This window comes from Sipha flava, unplaced genomic scaffold (genome assembly GCF_003268045.1).
Source record: "Sipha flava isolate LNK unplaced genomic scaffold, YSA_version1 304_pilon_pilon, whole genome shotgun sequence".
NCBI lineage: Eukaryota > Metazoa > Arthropoda > Insecta > Hemiptera > Aphididae > Sipha > Sipha flava.
In genome coordinates, this window is record NW_020272981.1 from 324,639 (window position 1) to 345,039 (window position 20,401).

At 28.2% G+C, this 20,401-nt stretch overlaps 3 protein-coding genes across 5 annotated transcripts in view; 2 read left to right on the forward strand and 1 right to left on the reverse strand.

Moving 5' to 3' along the window:
* Nucleotides 1-2,902, reverse strand: part of LOC112686335 — a 109,929-nt gene extending 107,027 nt beyond the window's left edge. Inside the window, exon 1 of one of the 2 annotated variants that reach the window (XM_025558556.1) lies at nt 2,832-2,902. The gene's annotated coding sequence lies outside the window, so the exon portion shown is untranslated. The remainder of the gene's footprint in view (nt 1-2,831) is intronic. The other variant, XM_025558557.1, reaches the window with a different exon arrangement.
* The window catches only part of LOC112686333 (regulator of G-protein signaling 11), a 49,297-nt gene extending 38,165 nt beyond the window's left edge, over nt 1-11,132 (forward strand). Inside the window, exons 7-16 of one of the 2 annotated variants that reach the window (XM_025558554.1) lie at nt 1,249-1,320; nt 1,401-1,583; nt 2,014-2,189; nt 2,289-2,362; nt 2,921-3,050; nt 4,044-4,265; nt 4,453-4,704; nt 6,076-6,117; nt 9,294-10,031; nt 10,982-11,132. In XM_025558554.1, the coding sequence (XP_025414339.1) occupies nt 1,249-1,320; nt 1,401-1,583; nt 2,014-2,189; nt 2,289-2,362; nt 2,921-3,050; nt 4,044-4,265; nt 4,453-4,704; nt 6,076-6,117; nt 9,294-10,031; nt 10,982-11,042 (1,950 nt within the window). In that variant the 3' untranslated portion in view covers nt 11,043-11,132. The remainder of the gene's footprint in view (nt 1-1,248; nt 1,321-1,400; nt 1,584-2,013; nt 2,190-2,288; nt 2,363-2,920; nt 3,051-4,043; nt 4,266-4,452; nt 4,705-6,075; nt 6,118-9,293; nt 10,032-10,981) is intronic. The other variant, XM_025558555.1, reaches the window with a different exon arrangement.
* Nucleotides 11,133-16,438: 5,306 nt separating this feature from the next.
* LOC112686311 (protein-lysine N-methyltransferase EEF2KMT) lies at nt 16,439-20,239 on the forward strand. The gene is made up of 6 exons (XM_025558529.1): nt 16,439-16,704; nt 16,768-16,881; nt 18,722-18,925; nt 19,015-19,318; nt 19,386-19,523; nt 20,100-20,239. Exons 1-6 carry the CDS (start codon nt 16,618-16,620, stop codon nt 20,195-20,197), a joined length of 945 nt encoding a protein of 314 aa, XP_025414314.1. The 5' UTR covers nt 16,439-16,617; the 3' UTR covers nt 20,198-20,239.
* The last annotated feature ends 162 nt before the right edge of the window (nt 20,240-20,401 follow it).

The window sequence follows — 20,401 nt, forward strand, 5'->3', positions numbered from 1 at the left end:
TTTTTAAATAGATTGCAAATTAAAACCATTATCATAACAATTTAAAGTGTTTCCTATATATGATCATTAGTATTGGAAAGTCTGTACGTATTAAATATAAATCGATTGAAGTATTATGAACACATTTTTTTATTATGCTTATTATTTATAACTATGGCTTTCATTTAATTATGAAGATGTCTTTCACATAAGGTATGAATAGTTAAGATAAATTAAAGCAGATTGATTTTAAACATCTCTGCCAACGTGAAAGCACTCACCTAAATTAAATATTTTTGTATTGCACAACTTTTACGACTTATAAATACATTTTAAGTCATATTTTAGGTTTATCAAACTTTCTGTGTGAAAAAAAAACAGTATTGTCATCAGTGTTCGATATTTTTGTGAATTGGTACTTATTTGATATATTATTATGAGCAATGTAAGATTACTTTTATAAGTTCCATTTAATTTTTTTTTTTTTTTTAATGCATTAAAAAATATTTTATCATAAATGTATGTACTTTGAATTATGCCTGTTATCTCAAAATTAAATTAATAATAATAATAATAATTACTTTTATATGGCACATTTAATATTATAAAATGAAAGTATAAACGTAGTGTTAAGCATAACCAATAGTTTTACCGATAATCAATGCAATTGAAATTTGCATTTGTTTGGTGAAATTTCAAGGAAAATAATAATGTTAATGTAGAGATATAGAACTAAGAATTTATTAGCGTTTGCCCCGAGAGGAGTGAAAAATAAACCAAATTTGACATCAAAATTAATGTAAATTAAAATATGTTTGAAAGGACCTATAATATTATATAAGTTACCCAGGTTCAAGTTATCAGAACCTTCTACCAAGTAGGTTACACGTATATGAATACATATTAAATTGCATGCACATGGTCAGTTTTAATAACAGTCAAAACCAATTATTTACAATTTTTTTACACAAGTATACAAGTTTATTCTTTTTTTAATTTTTTTTACAAATTAATTGAAAAGAGGGCAATTTATTTAAAATAAATGTTGAAGTCTGAACCTTAAAGTGTATTCATGTATAAATTAACGTAATAGAGAACTTTAATCTATTTCCATTTTATAAGTCAATTAAAACTTTTTTATCATGAACTCTTATTGTTTTTATGTAAACATGAATACACGAAATTAAAAACATATTTTATTCTATTATACTAAATAATTATTTATTTATTCATTATTATTATTATTTTTTTTTATATATATAAATAAAGGACTCGTTAAACAGCTTGAAAAAAAACCTACAAAACAAATGGGAATTTATTACGATGCAGGCTGAAGAACAAGTAAAAATTGAATAATGTTTTTATCAATTTAAGTAATCAATCTTGATGACACGTGAACGTATAACGATCGATTATTTTAGGTGCGATTGAGCAAGGACAGGAAAAAAGGCGAAAAAATAGTGACTGATAGTCAAGAAAGGGCATTTTGGAGAGTACATCGACCTCCTCCAGGATGTGTGAGTGTTATGGAACAAATACCAATAAAAATTGGTGGCAGCTTTTCGTCAAAAAAAAAAAGAAGTTCTGAAGATCTCCGGAGAGAAGTAAACGAAAAAAAATTATAATATATAATATAATAGTATATGGAAATATAAGGAATATAAGAATTAATATTATGATAAAAATATATAATATTACAATAAATAAAATATAATATTGCAATAAATAATAGAAAACAATATCATGATCGACTTTAATAAATAAATTGTAATAGTAACTATATTATATATTGTAGTAGATTATATATAAAACCATTGACACGCACATATTTGGTTAACTACTTTAAATTCCTGTTTCGTGATAAAACGTTTAATTTCATGAAATATTTCTTAACATGACATTTTTTCAAACAATAAATATATGTTATATAAAACATTATTTATTAAACTTTATTTAAATCTAATCGATGATAAATGTTAAGTAGTAATCAACGAGACTAAGAATCCATCGATATATTCGTCGACATTTTTTCAGGTGGAATTATTAAGAAATTGCATCGGAAGAACCCGAGTCAAAACATCAGTAGCGTTGGATGGTCTTGTATCTTTCGGTGAGACTTATCATGAATATGACCCACTACTCACTGGTGCACAGCCATCGAATCCTTGGGTAACAGACGACGCGACGTTTTGGACATTTAATTGTCCTATGTACGTTTGTATAAATAACTGATAATAATATTATCGTTGAGAATGAATGAGAATTGTGCATAATGTAATTAAATATTTTTTGGTGTTAAAATATTTCAGGGTGGAAGCTATTACTGAAAAACGCATAAAACGATGGGCTTTGTCAATGGAAGATTTAGTATCCGATGCAACAGGTAAATTGGTTTACTTAAGGGTTTAATTTGATTAACAAACATTTTCTTTTAATTTTATTGGGGGATATAAAATATAGTAACTCACTTTGTATGTATTATCGTTTACCAGTAATTTAAGATACATTAATATAATTCAATAGAGTCACGATAACTTTATTCCGAAACAAAAAATTGACCATGTCTTAAAAACTTCGGGCAATCCGGAAAGATTATAACATACATACAATACATTTGAAGATAACTCACACATAGCTCGAACCATCGAGAATTATGAAATTTTTAAGATTGAATTATAGCAACCCAACAGCAGTATATGTATTATATAACACATATATTCGCAATAAATTAAATATTTTAATTACTCTTAATAATGAGTATTGCACCAAATTATAATGTTATACTGGTATTAAAGCAATTCACTGATTCACTGATTTAAAATGTAATCTATGCTCATATCAATGTTACGTACCTTATAGAGTAGTAGTAGTATTTGAAATCTTGATATATTTTCTGTTAGAGCTCATTTTACTGGATAAACATATTTTTCATTTTAATCAGGTCTTCACGAGTTTACGAACTATCTTCGAAAAGAATACAGCCACGAAAACATAAGGTTTTGGTTAGCAGTCAATGATTTGAAGCGATGTTGTCAGTCACAAATCCTGCAAAGAGTTAAAGAAATATATGAGTGAGTGTTCTATAACATAAATTATAACTAAATACATGTATATAAATACACGTACGGAACTAAATTGAAAATTATAAAAGAGTAAAATCCTTACAACCAAGAAGAAAATAAAATAAAATCTGAACTCTACTTTGAAAAAAAAATAACTTTGGGAATATTACACATTGAAGTATTATTATAAATATTTTTGATTACCCAAATTACGAATGCAATATTTAAATAAGTAAATATTTTGAAAAATAATATTGTTATGAACCCTTGATATTATAATAAGTAGTGGTATTAGTATTAGTGTACATAAATATCATATTATTGTTTTTTCATATGAAACACCGTCGGTTTAAAGGAATATGCTGAACAAGCTCCTTAACCGGACGGCGGGACTGCTTGTTGGGCATGAGCGCCAACGAGTCAGTCCGGAGATAGACACACAGCATTCTCGTCAGTGGCGGATTTAAAGATTCAAATAAAGTCGGAAAATTTAAAAGAGGGGCCTCGTAATAAATGTATCACTAACATTCTTAACCTCGTTTTACAAAGTTATTTGTAAATAATAGTACAGTTTGTATCATAATTTTTTCTTGTGGTAAAATTTAAAAAAAATTAACAACAAATTTTTTAGGTAAACCAGTAAACAGTTTAGGAAGGATCCCCATCGGCATTCGCCGACTAAACGACCGTTAAATCCACCACTGATTTTTGTCATCCATAACATTACAGAGCATTATGCAAAGTTTATATAATTATATTTCTTTTTAGTAATAAAATCGTTTCTTTTATTTAATTGTGCACCAAACACATTTCAAAGTGATCTTTTAACAACTTGGGTATTGATTAAATTTATTTACATTCGGACACCTAAGTGCGTTCGTAATAATATATTAATATTATAAATTATTATTTTTAAGCTTAGCACAAGTTATATTAAATATAAAGGTACATAATTATTATTAGGTACATTATGTTATTATATTTATTTATTATAATTTTTAGCGAGTTCCTTGCGCCAGGTGCTCCATGTGAAATTAATATAGATGGTAAAACGATGGAGAGAACTCATAAAGAAATGCAAGTTCCATCAAGATTCACTTTTGATAGTGCTGCAGAACATGTGTATACGTTACTTCTGAAAAAAGACTGTTACCCTAGGTTCATTCGATCAGATCATTACAAGAATTTACTCGCTAATGGAGTTCAGCCTTCGGCTAGACGAAGGTAATAACATGAATAATTAAATTTCCTATTTTACCATAAAATTGTAAATACCCACGGTAGTTATGCGATCGTTGAAATAAGACAAGTATAGTCTACCTTAAAATTGTTTACTATTATAACCAACATTATACGGTATAACGGATGATTGATAAATATAGATTTCATCTACATAATTACGTTTAATTAGATTTTTCGGACTAGTCGGCGGCGCTGCCAACAAAAAGGCGGATTGCAAAGAACGCGTAAGAGGTACAGGATGTTCAAACCAACAGGGCACATCATCGTCAGTGTTGCAAGCAAATCAATCGTCGTCTTGCAGCAGCGCAAAGCGAAGGGGCAGCGACAGAAGTCTGACTAGCTCACCACACGAACTTCCGATAAATTCCATGAAAGTCTTGCAATCCCATAGTCAGTCAAATCTCAGTGACATACCATATAGGTAAGTAAATCAACCATGATCATACATATAAACAACCATATGTTATACGCAAATATATATTGATTTATATACATAACTTAATGTGTTTACTGGTATAATTTATTAATTGGGCAATACACATCGTGTATTGTGTACAGTACTATGTATTCACATGAACGAATAAAATTTCTAAAATGTGACTTATAATACGTTTGAATTTTGCACAGATCATCCGTTCTGTATAATATACAAAATTAAAAAAAAAATAGTGAAGCTCTACTTGATATTATACCGAAAAGGGATTATTTTCATTGACATGCCAATGAAATAAATAATTTACTTTCAAAACCATATGCTAATGCAACGTGAGTAGGTAGTGTGAACAAGTACATCGCTAACGCGTCTTTTCTTTTTTTTTTCGTCATTGCTTACCAAATCGCTTATAATGTACGAATTATTTTCAAACGACTCTTTACCAACAAAATCGATAATATTTATTTTCTTATTAAACTCAAAGATAGCATATCTCTATATGAAATATACATAAACGTTCGATCGTCTTCAGTTATCCCATAATTTATCAAAAGATTGACATACGCCGTATGCGTATCGTATCATAACATTTCACGTCTGATTTAACGGATGGCAGAGCTTATAATATTTTATCACCTCCACTGTCAATTAAATCGCCGTATTATACGTACACACCAATGAGTGTATATCGCTTAGGCGTATGTATGTATGTCCGTTCTTAATGATCTACTTCCTTGGATAAAATACGTCATTAAATCTATTAAAACTAAACAACACATATTGGGCTATATTGAATTAAATAAAAAATATTTGGAAATGTGACCAAATCGATTTTTAAAACATCTGTCACTTAAGTTCAAGAACAAAAAAGCGATGCTTGTATAGTCAATAGCGCGTAGACCAATGTATTTTTACTTCAAACCGCATTTTATAGGTAATTTTATTATTTAAAACGTAGATATACATTATTCGTTTTTATTTTTTATTTTTTCATAATACATACCTACCAGAGAAAAAAAATAAAATCACTAAATACCCACGCATAATGTATATTATAAATACTTTTATATGCATTAATGTATACTAAGCTTTTTCACTAAAAAGTATTTTTGCACTAGGATTATTTTTTTCGTAAATAGCACGTTCACAACACATACACAGAATCATTTTATAAATAATACAAAAATTAACACTTTGAATATGTTAGCATATATCAAACAAACACTTTTGTTATAAGTTATAAATGCACAGTATCACATATATATATATATATATATATATATATGTTTATACCTACTGCCAATTAATATATCTTATGTAATGATACACTTGAATAGATCAGACAATCATGTTTTACAGGGGAGATTTACCTTGCACACCTTCCTCTCCAAGTTCCAACCAGTAAGTTGAAACAACGTCTATGCAATGTTTCTTTATCAGCTATTGTATTTATTTTTTATTTTTATAAAAATATGAACGACTTTTTTACGTATGAAAAATCCTTACTATTATTATTGCGTGCAATTCGTGTTGGCCATTTTACTGACTTCTTCTTTGCTTATAATATAACTAATACTACACATATAGTGCTATACGTACTATATTTGTTTAATAGTTGATGATATAATAATATTTATACTGTGTACGTATAGAGATATTAATGTCTTATAGTTCCTTCTCTTGTATTTTGCACGAGTAGTGGTATAAGTACGTACCAAAATTACAGATATGATTGGTTTATATTATATTAAACATACTTGTATAAAACACTCAATTATTAACAGTAGATTAGAACACACCCGTAGCGATTTGTTATATTATTGATATTGCGGTTTAACTGTATTTTGTCCGTTTATATTTGCATACGTATCGAAATATCATACACCAAATACCTACAATATTGCCCACAAATGCGATTCGTCAAATGTTCAGATTATTATTCGAAAACATACTAACGGCGAATATACAATAAAGAAACGCTTGTACGCCCGATAGTTTTTTGCATAATACACTTTGATGAACAACATAATATTAATATATGTATACCTGTATGTTTATATGTATCATTGATTTTAAAATAAACAGATAGCTCATAGTATAGGGGTTTGCGGATACTTAAATTATGTGTACATAGACTGTCGATAGGTAGCGTTGCGTAAATGAACAAATAATTTTTGTTCTTATCGGTGGATTCCTCCGCGGCTATAATGGGTAAAACACGATTGCGTACGTTCGTTATTTAGCTATACGTATGATTTTACTTGATTCTTAACTACACGATTGTATACGAAGTTTTAAGAGTTGATGTCAATTTTCATACCGGAATTGGTGTATACCACATGCCTATACGAGAGAACTTAAAATGTTAATAAATACTTTGTGTTTTATTGCTTTTATTACCAATGTTTATTGTTAATGATATCAAATATATCAGATATAACGAAATATCGTTATTTCCGTTATATTATACGGTATATTCCAAGTTTCAGTAAAAGTAGTAGGTTATAGATGTCAACGAATCCAAATTTAAGCATTTTCAAATAATTTATTAACAATAATTTCATTCAATTAAAAACTGTCGATTGTATTTATTTATTTATTATTTTTCTTTTATTTAGTTATTCTAATTTTATTTATTATTTTATTAATCATTTTTATTATGAACTATTATAGAACTAGTATACCTATGTATTCTTATTAGATAATAATGCGGTGAAATTAGTAAATTTGACAACGTTGCATAAAATTTCATACGCAATCGTGTTTATTTATTTTTCTTACCCACCTTTTTGTTACCCATCAACAAACGTACGCAATCGTGTTCTACCGGCCATAATTACGACCAACTCGTCAAACAGGTAAGCTACACGTACGGGTGGTTGTAACTGACGACCATCGTTTTCCAATAAAATTGCGACTTTGGAGTCGTAAGCCTGCTGTTGTACTTATATAGTATATATATCAGTATAAATATTAAGTGTTTCTTCGATAATAAAATCTGTATTTATAATTGAAATAATAGTTAAATAAGTTTAGGAACAAACTTTGAAAATAAAAATAAAATAAACGTTATTAGTTTGGAAAATAGATGCCTACACTACTATTTTATTTTAAAAATTATATTTTTAACTACCCCTTGCACTTCACTACAATCTGAACTATGAAAACCTTAGATCATAATATGATAATACTAGTAGTAGTATCACTACTACTAGTAAATAGTTTATTATACTAGAATATGATCTAAAATGAAAACCGTTTCCTACCACCATCTTAATCTACCTAAGATAGAGGAATCACCACACCAACATTGCATCCAAGTTACACTAGCGCTCCATATACGTTGCATCCAACGAATGATTACTATCCGAATATTAACATTGCATGGGCCTTCTGTTTATTCTATAATCCAGCGGTTCTCAAACTTTGCTCCACGAGAGAAGTCTAAGGGCTCTGTGGACACATCTAAATTATTTAAATTTAAATATTATTATGTTTCTTAGTTATGAAGAATTTGATTATTCTGACTTAATTACTTGGTTGGTACTACGTATCACAAAATTAAATTGAGTAAATTTATCAATTCAACGTAAAATAACCACAGTTTTTCCAAAAAACGACAAAATCCGAACTTCTAAAAAAAAAATTGATTTTGAACTGTGGGTTTTTTTTTAACATGAAATATTAATAATTATTATTGTCTTGAATATAAATTCCTGATTTCGAGAACGTGAGTTTTTTAAAGACATAAGAGCTCCGCGAACAAAAAAGTTTGAGAACCGCAGCTATAATCAATGGTATGTATGTATTAATATTTCGTTCTACCCTATTTTCTTCAAATCACGAATTCTACGTACACTTAATCTACCCGTACCTATCTATACCTATATACCTACCTATTAATACGAACAATTTGTGCGTGTGCGTTTGTAAATATTATATAAATATATATATACATATATTATAATATACCTAACATGTTACTGCATATACATAGATAAAAGCATATCGATAGCAAAAGACTGGATGGGACGAGTATCGTTTGGAAATAACTGCGGATTCATTCTATCGTCGTCAGGTCATTAATCTAACGATCAGAATTTTCAGAATAAAATTGAATTTTTACTAAAAATTTAACGCACCATAAAAAGTATGATGGTGTCACGACGGTTGAAACCGGAGAAATCTCGATGGTTGAATTAAATTCGAATTTATTATTGTTAATCAGGGGTCGATGAATTAAATTATCAGCACAGGGATGTTTTTAAATTTTTATGTTTTCTCTGTTCCTGAAAACACTGCCGACGTCCTGTCCGGTCTCCTGTTATCCGCGCGGATCTATGTGGAGCTGCTAGCCAGAGCCGACGCGTAGACGAACATTTACACGAGGCGGTTAGCGACGCAAAGATAACGAGTATAGCGCATAGCTCTCAAATGAAAATATCTATACAATTATCTATAAACATAAAATACGCGTTTATTAATCGTCACCGGTTTCTCTTTTCTCTCTTTTACTTTCTCTCTCTCTCTCTCTCTCTCTCACACACTCTTTTTTTCACCGTTCCCCCCCTCTGTAGAGACAACCTGAGCGGGGCCGAAGAGTGCGGCGGTGAACTGCAACCGATGGCGGACGACGTGTGCCCGTGGGACGTAGCCGACGGTAACGACAAGAAACGGTCGATGCCCATAGTGGAGGAACGCGAGCGCAAGCTGTCCACGTCGTCGTCACGCAAGAACTCAGGCGGTGGTTACGCGACGTACGACTCGGCGAGCGCCGACGAGAGTCAATCCGATTCGGTGGCCAGCCGCCTGAGACGGAGTTGCGGTCTTGGCAGCGACGGCGGCGGTAGCGGGGACAAACGCCGCGGATCGTCGGCCACGTGTACGCCGCAGCAGACGGTCGACCGGCCGTCGGTGTCTTCGGCCGAGGATATTGACCTCGGGCCGTCACCCGAGAGCAGGTCGCCGGAGAAGTTGATACCGTCGCCGCACGAACAGCCGTCGTCATCGTCGTTAGACGCCAAGTCCAACCGGAAGAAGCTATTGAAGTCGCTGTCGTTGGCCAGGAAACAAAGCGTCACGCCCGTGATCAACGTCAGCTCGGTAGACAGAACCACCGACAGCGGACGAGGCGCGAACGCGGCTGAGGACACGGCCGCACTCACGTCCACCGTGGCCGTATCAGTGGAAGCGGCCGCCGATGGTACTGGAGCCAGCGGCGACGGTCGCCATCCACCCGAAACCGCTGCGGAGTCCGAATCGGCGGCAGCGTCGTCCAACAGCGACGGCAACGACGTGTGTCCGTGGGAAGACGAGTAAGTCCTGGTCGTAAATACTCTCCCCCCCTGTGCTACTCAACGGCGGCGATATCACCCACCGGCGGGCGGTGAAGGAGTACTGAGGGGCGGTAGAGCTCATTTCGGGCGATTAGGGGGCGGTGAACTTTTTTTCCGTTCAATGCTACGTACTAAGATTTATCTGTAATTGTTTTCCGTTTAACAATTTCTTAAATAAATTCGTGATTATGAAATATAAACTACATATATCAGAGGCAATGCGTTATTATCTAATAGGTAACAAAAAATAAATCGACTAGACATCGTCAAAAAAGGAGACTTACGGCTTCATCTCACAAATTTCGAACCATTTGTAAAACATTGGCTTTGAATCACCAAGCATTTCACTGATCAATATATTTCAAAACATTTAAACTATCCTTTTAAATTATATTTAAACAAAAATTTTACATTTTATTTTTATTATATTTATATTTATATCTATATTATTTATTATTCTATTATAAACATTTCATGTATACTATTTTCATTTTTATTTTAATGAAGTGAAGGATGGGGGGGGGGGCGTTGAAAAAACATTTTGCTTCTTAGGGGTGCAGCAGTTTGAAAAAGGTTGAGAAGCACTGATTTAAAGGTATGGGACAAATGGGCCACGACTTATAATTTTTAGTTAAAATGGTGGGGCTGAAGCCACCCCTCACCCACCATTGAAATTCCTTGTTTGCGCATATGACTGTGACACAGCTGTTGTCTGACGATAAACCGTACACGCGATCTTCGTAACACGAACCCGTTCGTCCCGAGTGTATTGGTCCGGACTCGATAGTTAAAAAAAAAATGTAGAGCTCGAAAAATAACTTTTCCTCTACTGGTTGTCTTGTGGTAAAGACGTTCTCGTTCTTGAACTCTACCGAGAGCGTTTATTAAGAATTGTGTTGAACATTTTATTATTATTATTTTTTTTTCAGGCAGAACCAGGACAAAGGCGGCCGATTTTTAAAGGTATACGAAACCTACGGTTTTCTGTAAACGGTTTCTGTCATTGATCCAAAATTCTATATATAAATATATGTATAAATTTATCGGAATTGTTTTTCGCCAAATGAAAATTTTTTTTTTTACAAATATATTATATAATATAATACATAAGTATAGATATTTACGTAAATAAATGTACAATAAAAAAAAACCCAGTCAGAAAGGGTTGGTTCATTTATTCTAATGATAATTTCTAACTTTATAATAATATAATTATTTGTGATCTTTAACATAATATATGCATTTCTTTTAAATGCCAAGGCACAATATACATAAATACATAACTTATCCAATGTTAATAACGGCTGACATTTATGTATTTAATATTATTAAGTCAATAGTTAGTTTTTCTCGAATTTTATTTCTTATTATTATTTTTTTTTTTCGTAACTTTATTCAAATAAACAATATATATATTGTTTTATTTTACTAAGTCATATTAATATTTACGTGTACAGCAATATCACAATTTATTCTATTATTAAAATTGATTTTATCATATTGAAATTACGTAATACAATATTGTCAAAACATTGCCATTCATTCATTAATTTTAAATATTTTCATCTGGTACTTATTTGTAAAGAATGATTTTCCAATATTTCAGAATATTTTTAAGCGAAGGATCTATGTAAAAAGTTATGGTTACCGACAACAGTGATACTTAACATGAGTACGTATCCATGCAAATTTACTGTCAATACAATAATATAATAAAATTTAAATATTTTTGGCCTAGATTATTGCTTGAAATTACTCATAATGATAAAATTGTAGTTATTTATCTCAATAGCAACACAAAATGTATGCAAGTTGCTCTTGTTAATTTAATTTGAACAGACAAATATAAATTATAGTTATTTAAATCTTAAACAAGGTATACACAATTTTTCGGAGAACATTTTTAAATTTCTAGCCAAAATATTTAAAACAAGAAACTGGACACAGTTGAGGTTGAGTAAATTGAGCCCATACTCATTTCAACTCTATCTAGTTTCAAATTCAGTTATTTGACAAACTTAAACACAAACAAAAATTACAATTTATATTTAAATAATACTTATTAATTATGATATTATATTATTATAAACGTCGTATTATTTAATATTTTACAAAAAAAAAAAAAATAAATAAATCATGGGGAATGATTATATAATTATCATATTACTATAGATTATTTACACTATAATCGCGAAACTCACGCAAAGTACTCTTACGCTACTTTTTTTGCTTATATTATCCAAATTTAAACATTTATTATACTATTTATATAAAATATTCTTAATTAGCTTTTTAGACTAATTACTACTACTTAAGTGTACGATTTATCATAATACTTCTTTGAAATTATAGATTTATTTAATTATATTACTTACAAAACTATGATATATATATATATATATAATAAAATTATTAGAATACAAAATGTATTAGATATTCATTATTATAGCGTTTCTGTTTGAGTTTGTCAAAACGTGAATTATGTTTACAAAGAAATTATACAATAATAAATAGTTCGGCAGACATAATGTTTAACAACTAAAATACAAGATTTATTATAAAAATTATTATCAGTACAGTTTCACTAAGTCGAATATTTGAAATAAATTTAAACAAACAAATAATACATTTAAGTACCAGTCCTAAATTCAAGGATTTATTATTATAAAACCTGTAAAAAAAATTACTAATTTATTTATTATTTTGTTCATTAATCAATAGGTTTTTATCTAGAAAATATAAGTGCAAATATTATTATAATTAAAGATAAAAATTGTGATAAATTGTTTATGGGATTTTTAAGATTTATGTAATAGTACATAGAAATAAGTAACGTATTTATACTAAATAAAAGTTATATTATTGAATACATTTTTTTTTTTTTATTACGCATGACATTCGAAATGAAGTTTTAGACACGATTGTGGTTGTTCAGTAAAATGTAAAATTAAAACTAAAACAAATCGTAATGTGCATGAACTATAAATATAGCTATATATATATTTATATATATGTTACTTAGGTTGCATATTTTGATGGTAATTATGTATGGTAATAATTAAGCATAAACAACAGCAACAACATTCTATGAAGTAATAAGTAGGCTATTTAGGAGGGAATATATTTTATTATATAGATTACATATTTATTAATGTCTTAGATTTAGTTATAATAGCTATATTAGTTCTTAGGTATAATGCCATATTGTACCTATTAACTTGTTGAATAAACAAAACAATTAAATATTGTGAACTTTTGTTATTATTATTTCATATTTTCTTTGTCTCTGTCATATTTGATATATCTAAATTATATTACTATTATACAATACAATATTGTAATTGAATCTAGTATGCAATCTTCATACAAACAATGAAAAATGCTTTTTCAAAAACGCAAAAGGTATTAAATGAAAATGAAAAAAAAAAGCTTAACAGTTTACATTTAATGTAAACGAAGCACAATTATATGTATGAAATCAACTATTATTAAAAAAATTATGTATACTTACATACAACAAAAAACCATATTTATATATTTATTTTACTGTGGACTATAATAAAACTAATTTTTGAAAAAATTTATTTTTAGTTTTTAATGACTTTGGAAATATGTCCTCTATATGGGACATTGGGTCTGAATGGTTACAAAAAATTAATATTAAAATGATCATATTAAATTTTAAAATGTTTCAATAAATATAATAAGCAATATAATGTAATTAAAAATGAATATTTTTATTCATAATTATAATAAAATTAGATTTAATCCCTTTGTATGAAAAAAAAAATAATATATACAATAACCTAACTAACCTTTATATAATAAAATAATAAAAATAACGTTTTTATTGATGAAAATTAAGAAAAAAGTTGTTTGTACTATCAAAACATAAATGGATTTATTATTTATTTAATAATTCTTTCAGTTCTTCACTTTTCAATAGTTCACCTGTTTCTTCGTCCGAAAAATCCAATTCTGATACGTTACCGTCCCCAATAAATCAAAAATTTTTTGGTCACGTAACCCCCTAGCCATTTTCTTAGAAAGCTCTTACTGGCCACCCGATTCACTCGCGAATTCTAAAAATGAACTTGAAAATACTTGATAATTTTTAGCTTTCGTTTGGCGATGATTTCAAAGTCCTAGGTCAAAACGGGTACCCAACTCCAGGAGTTCAAAAGTTTATAGCGGCCAAGTTAATTGCAAATTTTTGCTAGTCATTAGCTTTCGTTTGGCACTGATTTCAAAGTTCATAGTCACAAAGGGTGGGCTACATGAAGATGGCCTAACTTTTACTTTTTTGGATTCACGGTGAAAGTTTGGATTCTTAATCTCTAAAAGTAACTTGCGAATTAATAATAGATTTAAAAAAAATTACAATACTTATGTGAGACTAATTCACGAAAATGTATTTTATCTACAGTTTCAAGTTCAATTTTATCAATAGATAGATAATACTATATTTTATACCAAACTGTTAAATATATATTTATTATTACTAACTTTGATCTTATTTTTTGATAATTAAATCTAGATGAGTATTTTAAGTTAATAGTAACAGTATCAATAATAAAGAAATTTATTTTTTGGTTTATATGCATCAAAATTATGTTGCAAAGCCCTATTCGTGTTCAACAAGAATCGATTATTTAAATAAATAAGACGAAAAGATTTTTTGATAGATTCCATAATAGCAAGATATTTTCAAAGTAAATAGATAGTTAAAGAAATGATTCAACATGAAGTACCAATTTGCGCCTATGCATACAATATAATAATACAATTTTACAATAAGCATATTAAAGGATTTATATTATACAGATTGTTCCAAAATGATTCATCCTATTTCAAAAAATCATATTTATTGTAAAATTTTATTAATCAGGTTTGAATAAATTTTACATTTTAAAGGAGTGTTTAAGTTTTAGGTACAATGCTTATAAATGTTCAATGTGTCTCCCCCCTTACTTTCACGACAAACATCTAATTTATATTCAAATTCCTCATAAGCCTATTGAATCATATTGACTGTAACCAAGTTGATGGCGTCTGTTATTCTACTTTTCAATTCGTCAAGATCTTTTAGAAGGGAAGATATATAAACATTGGTTTTATGTAACCCCAGAGAAAAAAATCACAGATTTTAAGATCCAGCGAACGTGGCCATGGACAAAATGTAGCGTCATTAGCGCACATAACGCCTTTTGTTGCTCGGTTGATATTTCGATAACAACTAATTAAGTTACGCCACTTGACTAAACTGCACATTATCACAACTTATCGGCAATCAATAAAAACTAGATAAACCCACCTTTCAGATGGTTGGTGCGTCGTTTACCTCAAATTACAGGAAAAATATTTATAGACTACTAAAATCGGATAAATTATTTTGTAACACACTGTATAATGGCTTGATTGACATGATGTAGCAATCACCTAGCGGCCACACTTACAGGCAATGATGGTAACAACTATTATTAACATTGAAAAAAATACTAAACATTTTTACATCGGGTACGCAATTTACCTATCACCGAATTACATCTGAAACGCAATGCACCTAATTATAAGTAAATTGGATGCAATTCACCTATCATCCAAATAGTAATACAATTTATGAAAGCGAAAAAAATAAGCATTAAAAAATAACTGTTGTTCGCCCATTCATACCACAAATATAATTGATGAATTAGTTAAAATTAAAATTATATAACAATAGGTACCTATAGTAATTTAAATGTACTAAAAAAAATATCAAACTTAACTTTAATTTTTACAAACAATATAAAAATCCAAACTGGATTAATTATATATCATAGGTATATGAACTATAGAATAATTTTTCCTTATTTAATAGACAAAAATATAACTAAGGGGTTGACTATCAGTTAAATTTAAAAATTATTATAAAATTTACCTGATAAAAAAAGTGTCTAAACACTTATCTATACTTCATAATCTAGCATAAATATCAATCCAACAGGATTCAACTCCGTGAACAAGAACACTAAGTTAACCACTTTTACCTTAAAATAGTTTTTTACATTAATACTATTAAATAAATTGATGAGGTTTTTTTTTCGGTCATATTTAACTTGTTATTTTCATTGTTTGCTGCAAATGGATCTATTATCCACATAATACATGTCTAGGATCTTCTTTTTTTGGGAAACAACGACAAAGAGATTCTGTAAGTGACGATCAAATTTTTCTGCCGACCATCAGTAGCCCACGGACCAGCGGTTGGCAACCGCTGATCTATAGCCATGCCCCCACATCAAGCAATGTTCCTTATTATCAGTATTATCAGTAAACACTGCCATTAACATTTAAAATCAACTCCGGTTACATATTGGTTATATCACGTGTGCAAAGTGATAAAACCAATAAACGAATTCCATACATAATGTTATATTATTGCAGTTATAACTTATAAGAAGTGTTTTAATGTCATTAATCTGAACTCAATAAACATGATTGGAATAATTTACAATAGTGTAAGAAACAAATAAGTCAATAATTTTCAACTGTTTCGTATCTAATTTCTATATCATCTGCAGAGATGTCGCTTACGTTTGTCGACTGTTTGAATAATGATATGGTTAGACAGTTCATGTGTGCCACTCAACTCACAGCGATTAATTTTAAAGTAACAATAAAAAACAGTTACATAATTAAGTGACTGCCAAATCTGATGTTCATTGTATTTCAGAACATTTCAAATGAATTCAGTTTCATATTGACGATGTTGTCACATCCAATATTGCAAAAATATCCTCTGAAAACTCAATATCTAACCAGATTTTTGAAAACTATTATAAATCAAGTATGAAATAATGGACTGAAATAATTTGTTTTTCTCTTTTCTTTAAACAAGATAAAATAAAACATGTTAAAGTAATATTTTTATTTTGAATAATATCAATATATTATTAAAATTATATTTATACTTTTAAGGTAAAAATGTCTAATTAACTGTGCAGAATCTTTGCAAATTAGCTTTTTGTGTTTAGCACCTAAATCCAATTACAATCATATTTTTGTACTAAAAAAAGTTAATCTAAATTATTTCATTGCTACTTAGTATTTTACTCATAGTATTAAATTCAATAATTCAATTAATAGTTTGTACATACATTTTTAAATTTAAACCTTACACCAGAATGTCATAAATTTAATAATAATAAAAATAAAAAACTTCAGTAAGTAGAAAATATATTTTAATTTTGTAATAATTAAATGATCTTGTTGTATAGTTGTAGTTTTTTAAAAGGAATTTTAGAAAATATATTTATTAAGGCAGCATTTCTATGAATACAATACGATTTAAAGATTATGTCGTACAAAAAGTATTAATAAAAAACATGAATTCTTGAGAAAAATTTAGATATATATATATATTGTTAATGTAACATAGATTCAAATTTATTTATAAGAACATTAACAATAGTATTAACACTTATGAGTAAGCAATGAATTTATACACGCTTAATCACAATATTTTTAATATATATTAATATAATATAAAAAATTTGCTAGTTATTGAAAAATGTATTCTATATATACTTATAACAATTCAATTAAATATAAATATCAAAATAAAATTGTATATTTTATGAAACACTTAATTCATAAGTATAAATTATGTATGACTATGAAATCGTATAATTGCTATATTTTTATAAAATCCAAAATGCATTGATTAATTTATGATAATATTTTAAAGTTAAACATAATAAGAGTTTATATGGTTAATATATACTTCATTTTTATATGATTCTATTTTAATTGTACGATTATTTATTTCCAAGTGTAGAAACTTTTACAACATGGAATTATAGATAAAAACTTAAAATTATGTATTTGTTTATAATTTGGTTCCTACTAGAGATGGGCAAAATACATCGATTTTTTAAAAATATCGATGCTTTTGTTCGATTTATCGAAATCCTACATCGATGTTTTTATTGCGATGTGTTGAAAAAAAATCATTTTTTTCTAATTTGAAGTCCAATATTTAAATAACATATTTATTTAAAGATTTTACAATTTATACATAACATACATACATATAACATAGATACAATTTTTCTTAAAATTTATTAAGGTACTCTTCGATATTTTCAAACATCAAATTTTTGTCGAATATATTGATCACCAACATGAATGTTTCAAATGTAGATACATCGAAACATCGATGTTTCAAACTTTTTGCTCATCTCTAGTTCCTACTACTTATGAGTTTTGATTTAACATTGACATAGTTACACATTTAATTGAAGAAAAATTTGATAAAAACATAAAATTTTTACTAAATTTTTTAAATAAATATGAATATATTTTTCTACTTCAATTTAATCATTTGAGCTAAGGTAATAATATTTTGTCACATCCACATAAACAACACGAATCTCCATTTAAAATATTTTTCAGGAGAGTGAAAAAACTTTTTAATTTTGACTTCACCATTTAAATATAATTGATCTTTACAGATTAAGTTAATACTATGCCTTTTATGGCTACCCAACAGAAAAAAAATAGATTCATAAATTGTAATTGCAAAGAGATATTAAATATTATGAAATTAAAACATAATTTTTGATAAAATTGGAGATACGTGTTGTTTACGAGGACATAACGACTTAGTAAAATCAATTTATTTTCAGATGGAAAATGATGGGAATGAGTTATGTGATGAACTTTATTTGAAGTATGTAGAACTTATTCAAAAAGAAAGTAATGAAGGACCGTTTTACAAACACTATATACTTAAAAATAATGTTGATAATGAAATAGTCGAATCCATCATAACAATTCAAGAAAGTACTAGTATCGTTTCTCATGGGACTACTGGACTATGTACTTGGCAGGTCATATTTCAGCAAAATAAAAAACATTAAATTTACTTTAGTAGTGTTTTATTGCTTAGCTTAATCTAAGTAATATATATTTCTTTCAGGCAGGTGTAGCTTTAAGTATTTGGTGTTTGAAACACAAAGATAAACTAAAAGACAAATTTATTGTAGAGCTTGGTTGTGGAACAGGCTTAAGTGGAATAAGCGTGTGTACAAATTGCGAACCTCGTGAATACTGGTTTACAGATTGTCATTCAACTGTACTGAAGTCTTTACAATATAACATACAAATCAATGAAACCTATAAAACATTTAATTGTAAATATAAAACCGTACAACTTTCCTGGGATGATATAGAAGATTTTAAAGTGTTTAAAGAGAATAAACCAGACTTAGTGTTAGCAGCTGGTAATGACATATAGATTTAAAAGCCATGTACTTCTCTAACTCATTAATCAATTTTTTATTATTTTAGATGTGACCTTCGATAAAACTATGTTTGAACCATTATGCACTTCATTGAAATATTTTTTAAACAATAACACAACTGAAATAATATTGTTTTGTACATTAAGAAATGTTGAGACTTATAAACAGTTCCTTGAGACACTCGGTGAGCATTATTATCTAAGTGAATACTTAACACTAATTTGTATTTCAATTTTAACTTGGTATAATATAATCAATTTATTTTATTTATCATAATTTATAAAATATTTTATATTTAAATTGACATAATATAATATTTATAAGTTATACTATAATACAATCGTTGACTTAAATAAAAATATATTTAAACAATAAGAGTTAATTGTTTAGTTATTGTTTTCTATAAAGGCATTGATAAAATTAATTTAGTTTTCTAAATTTAATTTTCAATGGTATAAATAATTTAGGTAAAACTAATAACTTATAAAGATAGTATATCACAAAATAAGTGCACATAATAGTTATGAATTAAATTTAATAAATAAGCTTAAATATTAAATTATAAAAATGAATAGTTTATGTCAAAATAAAACCATAAATTATGCCTTAACCAGATAGAATTAACAAATTAGTGTGTAGTATTTGCTTAGTATTTATGATAGTACAGCTATTTTTTTTTAAAAAAAAAGTAATACATTAGTAATAATAAAATAACCATAATATTTAAGTACATTTTTAACTTAAATTTTTTTTTTTGCAGTAAAATACAACCTACATTTTACAGAAGATATTTTACCTAACAATTACTCAATCATATTACAACAAGACTGTCCAATTCATTTTATAACTGTAAAATAAAAATAATAAAAATGTATTTTAATAAATTATATATTCAGACAATTTAAACAATTATATATACAAACAAATTATATATAAAAACAATTAATAAATAATAGAAAGATACTATTTCAATGCTAATTCAGTATACACTCAACCAACAAGTTTCTGATTCTGTATATGCTCTACAGTCTACATTAATGGTTTTGACTGGGTTTTATTTTA

What these genes read in the sequence shown, in the direction of transcription:
- LOC112686311 (XM_025558529.1), top strand. Translation starts at nt 16,618, where the DNA reads ATGTCGCTTACGTTTGTCGACTGTTTGAATAATGATATGGTTAGACAG. An exon ending in AGACTTAGTGTTAGCAGCTG is followed by an intron (nt 19,319 to 19,385) that starts GTAATGACATAT and finishes TTATTATTTTAG; the next exon opens with ATGTGACCTTCGATAAAACT. An exon ending in ACAGTTCCTTGAGACACTCG is followed by an intron (nt 19,524 to 20,099) that starts GTGAGCATTATT and finishes TTTTTTTTGCAG; the next exon opens with TAAAATACAACCTACATTTT.